The sequence below is a fragment of the Lathamus discolor genome, chromosome 11, assembly GCF_037157495.1.
Source record: "Lathamus discolor isolate bLatDis1 chromosome 11, bLatDis1.hap1, whole genome shotgun sequence".
Classification (NCBI taxonomy): domain Eukaryota; kingdom Metazoa; phylum Chordata; class Aves; order Psittaciformes; family Psittacidae; genus Lathamus; species Lathamus discolor.
In genome coordinates, this window is record NC_088894.1 from 3317701 (window position 1) to 3321887 (window position 4187).

The window sequence follows — 4187 nt, forward strand, 5'->3', positions numbered from 1 at the left end:
GTTCGTAATTAAACGCCTTATTTCGAAGCACGGGTTGGCTCCAGGTCGGTTCCCCTCGGGTTCTTGGTGCCATGAGGAAGGGTGGTCCCCGACGGGGGTGTGGGGAAGGACACAGGACACGACCCCTCGGCGCTGACACCCGCGCCCCACATCCCCTCAGCGCTCCGGTTCCTCCATGGCCCCCTCAGCGGGCGCTACCCCATCGAGGCCGCCTCACAGCGCTCCCGCCCAGTGACGCCATACCCCCGCGCCGGAAGCGCGCTGCTCCCTTTAGGCTATTTCCGCTTCCGCCGCCCGCTCGCCTTCCCTTTCCGCCGCGGGACACGCGAGGTAGGAGCGCGATGGCGGCGCCGCTCCGCGGGGAGCGGCCGGGCCGGGGCTCCGGGGGGGCTGGAGGCGGCGCGGGGTGCGCGTCCCGCGGTGGCCGCGCTGCTGTGAGGCCGTGGCAGGGGCAGCTCCGGGGTGGAGCCCGCTGTAGGGAGCGCGGTTTGCAGCCCGGGCCTTGCCCCTTGTAGGTGTTACCGCTTGGTGCCTGTGCTGCCTCCGCCGCCACCCCAGCGAGATGCAGAACGACGCCGGGGAGTTTGTGGACCTCTACGTCCCTCGGAAGTGGTGAGCGGTTCCCCTCAGCGTGTGCCCTGAGGAAATGGGCCCTTAGCGAGAACAGGAACAGAGGCCGAAAGCAGGGCTTTGTGAATATCTCTGAAACAAATATATATGTGTTTTCTGTTTACTTCTGTATTTTTAAATGCTGTACGTAAAATATACAAAGGAAAAACTGAATGTAAAGTGATCACTGTGCATCTTCTGTTTGTAACTGCCAGCTTTACAGCGGCAGTGTGTATGGTGGCAGTACAGCTCTTGTATGGCTCATTCCAGGAGGAAATATGCAGGTTTGTAGCTACAAGCACAGTGAAGTGAGCCCTTGTTGCCTCTATAGCACACCTTAAGTACAGTTTTGAGATCATAGTAGGTGTAACAGTGGGAAAAGTTTTACATGGGTGTTAAAACAGCAACAACAGGCTAAAAATAAACTGTGTGCATTTTATTAGGTGTAAGTCAAATGGATTTACAGACTGTAGTTTCTGGGGGGTTGCAGCCTGAGTGCCTTTTGGCAGCTGTCATGGCTCCCCATGAAGAAGGTATAGAAACCGTTTTCTCATCAGTTATCTTGATTGCTGTATTTCATGTACTTTAGAAAAGCTTGATATTCTGTGTGATTTGAAGGCCTGTGCTGATGTGTGTCCACTATAGGGGTGAAATGGGTATATAGAAACCAAAATGAAGGCATAGTTGGTAACTTAGCATGACCCTGTCAAGTGAAATTCTCCATTAAATGCATTTAAAAGTGCATTTTAATTTTCTGAGCCCCAAGAGCTTAAACTTTATTATCTGAACTTCCTGTGAAGCTTTAATTTGCATGTAGATTTGGTGTTAATAGTGGGTTTTTCATTGTTACTATTTCCTTTTGTTTAAATGCATCATGTTTTATTCCTTAGCTCTGCTAGCAACCGAATAATCGGCGCTAAGGATCATGCTTCTATTCAGATAAATATTTCGGAGGTAAGTTTTATACCAAATATGTGTGGAGAGCTGCACCTTTAAACTTTGGATAGAAGTTAAGAGATAGAACAGCTTGTGATGCATCTCCAAATAAACTAGAGACCATGTAAGTATAGAGCTTGAGGGCTTACACACAGATGGGTGTATTACTGTGTCACCCCTGGTTATTTTTCAGCCTACTGGAAGATATTCATTAGAGGAAAAGCTCTGCACAGTCTGTTCCAGGGCTTAACAGTTTGACTGAATACAGCTTCCTAACTGTAGATATTTAGTGTTACTAGGGAATTCCTTGCCCTGAAGGAAGGGAGAAGAAATGCTTGCTCAGGGGGATTCTTACCCCTTCTACCTTCACCTGGCTGTAAGTCAGTACCATTATTCAGGGTGCACAAGGGCAGCCTGTTTTTTAACTTTTTTATTCTTGTTGATCTTCTCTATGTTTTTTCTTGTTTGTCCAAAGTCAGAGATAGAGTTTCCAGAGCAGAACTTCCATGTTTTGCTTGAATCATTTGCGTTAATTCTTGTCACTGCTGCTCCTGATAGAGAGCAAATGAGTCTGTGTGCTTTGTGTATTATCATTTCACTAACTCAGTGCTTGGGGTACTGATGCTTAGGATTCTTCCTGAGACACCCTGGTTGTATGTGTTGACCTGGTGTTGTCCATTTAGTTTTCTTTCTGTAACAAGGAATTTGTTCCTGTCTTAAGTTTAATTTAATCTTCAGTGTTATTGCAAAACCCTCCAAACTTAAGATATATGCCAGGAAAACCACAGTAGACCTTGACTCCGGCAGGATCCCAGTTAATGCACGTGGACTCCAGTTAATTAGCATGCTTTGGTTTTCCCATTTATTAGTACTTACCTTGCAGGAATTCTGGGGACACATCTTCCTGTAGTTCCTTGATATATAGCTTGATTGATTTCTTTTTCAATGAGAGACCACAAGATTATTCCCATACTTTTAAACAACTGAATCTCTTGTATTATCTGTCTGACTAAAGAATTAACTTTTTGAGAGGCTCTGCTTCTGATTTCCTGTAAATACTTTCCTTCTTCACCCCGTTTCATTCCTTCAGTGATCCTTATTTCTTGTTTGCAAAGACTCTGCTAATCAGTAGAACTCAAAAACAAACCCTCATGGTTATTACAGGTTTCATTGCACTGTTTAATTTCTCAGTTTATATTGTTTAGTCTTTTCTTCCTGTTTTTCAGCAACTGCAGGAAATGAGACAATTTTGTGTCTCTCAACTTGGATGCTTTTCTACCTGTGTAACAAAACTGTCCCCTTCCCCCTTCACTTAAGTTTTCTGTAATACTGACCTTAATTAAACATGAAAGAATAGCAAAGGCAGTAAAACCCACAAGTGAACTTTACGCTGAACTTTCCAGTTTTTTCAGAACTCAAGTATTTTCTTCTCTCAGCTCCATTTTGTGTTGTGTTCTTGTTACAGTGCGTGGTCCATTTTATAGCTGCACCATGTCATTAACTATCAGTTCACTGTGAGAAGATACTCTATAGGTGTCTTTCGAACTTCAGTATTTGCCTTATTGTTTTGTAATTTACAGAAAAAGATTTGCAGTGTAAGAATCTGGATGGAGTAACTTGCTTGTAATTCCAGGTTGACAAGGTAACGGGCAGAGTAAATGGCCAGTTCAAAACATACGCCATCTGTGGACCAATTCGTCGAATGGTGAGTGCTTTCCTGACCTCCAGGATGCTTGTGCTTCCTTTTATATTGATGAGGAATTGTTTAGATTTTGATTTGACCCTGAAAACACAATGTGCCTTTAACTCATTTGAGAGAGAGCTTTTGTGGGGATAAGGAAGGCAGAGTGAAGACGTGACCAAATTCACTTGCAGGAGTCAAGTTTCTTCTGGTTATTTCTTAAATCCTTTGGTTTGCAGAATTATGTATGTTTAGATTTTTAAAATCACTGAAGGATGCAAGAGGTTTTTTTCCTTTTCATGTACCAAGTTACTAATATCTGGCTTTTATCTGTTGTTTAGAATTATTAGAGATACTACCATGACTTGAATTTATTAAACACGGTGTGAAGCTTCTGGAGTTCATCAGAACTCTGCTTACTCAGAAATATATCTCACTAATTCAAGTGTATATTTTATCAAGTGAAAACTATTTCTTATCCTAAAGGATGTCAAAGAATTTAACAGTTTGTTTTGAAAACAGTAATCTGTGCATATAAAATGTAATGATCTGTGGAAGGCGTTGGGCAGTTCACTGCCAGCATTAATGCTGCAGCTGCTCTTTTTAGTGTGTATTTGGCAATTATTTGGTCACTTCAGAATCATCTCTCTTTGTTTTTTTAAAGGGTGAATCAGATGATTCCATCCTGCGTCTGGCAAAAAATGACGGAATTGTTTCCAAGTACGTATGTTTATCTTCTCCTCTAACACTTGTGGGGGTAATTTCCATACCCAAATCCAGCTTTTAAGAGGAAAGTGTATACTGTAGTTATAGGATGATTACACAGTTGGACAAAAATATTTACCTGAGCTGCTGAAGCAAACTGGCTTGTAACAGTGTTTGTTTCATTTTCTTCTAGGAACTTCTAACTGAAGAAACTCTGGTATGGAACATCTGATGTAAAATAAACACTTCAGACCTA

The 4187-nt window shown here is 42.9% G+C and overlaps 1 protein-coding gene across 2 annotated transcripts in view; it reads left to right on the forward strand.

Moving 5' to 3' along the window:
- RPS21 (ribosomal protein S21) overlaps positions 1–4187 on the forward strand; it is a 161539-nt gene extending 157352 nt beyond the window's left edge. Inside the window, exons 1-6 of one of the 2 annotated variants that reach the window (XM_065691130.1) lie at positions 310–330; positions 516–612; positions 1500–1563; positions 3179–3250; positions 3891–3946; positions 4125–4187. In XM_065691130.1, coding sequence (XP_065547202.1) covers positions 563–612; positions 1500–1563; positions 3179–3250; positions 3891–3946; positions 4125–4134 — 252 coding nt within the window. In that variant the 5' untranslated portion in view covers positions 310–330; positions 516–562 and the 3' untranslated portion in view covers positions 4135–4187. Of the gene's footprint in view, positions 1–309; positions 331–513; positions 613–1499; positions 1564–3178; positions 3251–3890; positions 3947–4124 lie in introns of those variants that run through there. The other variant, XM_065691129.1, reaches the window with a different exon arrangement.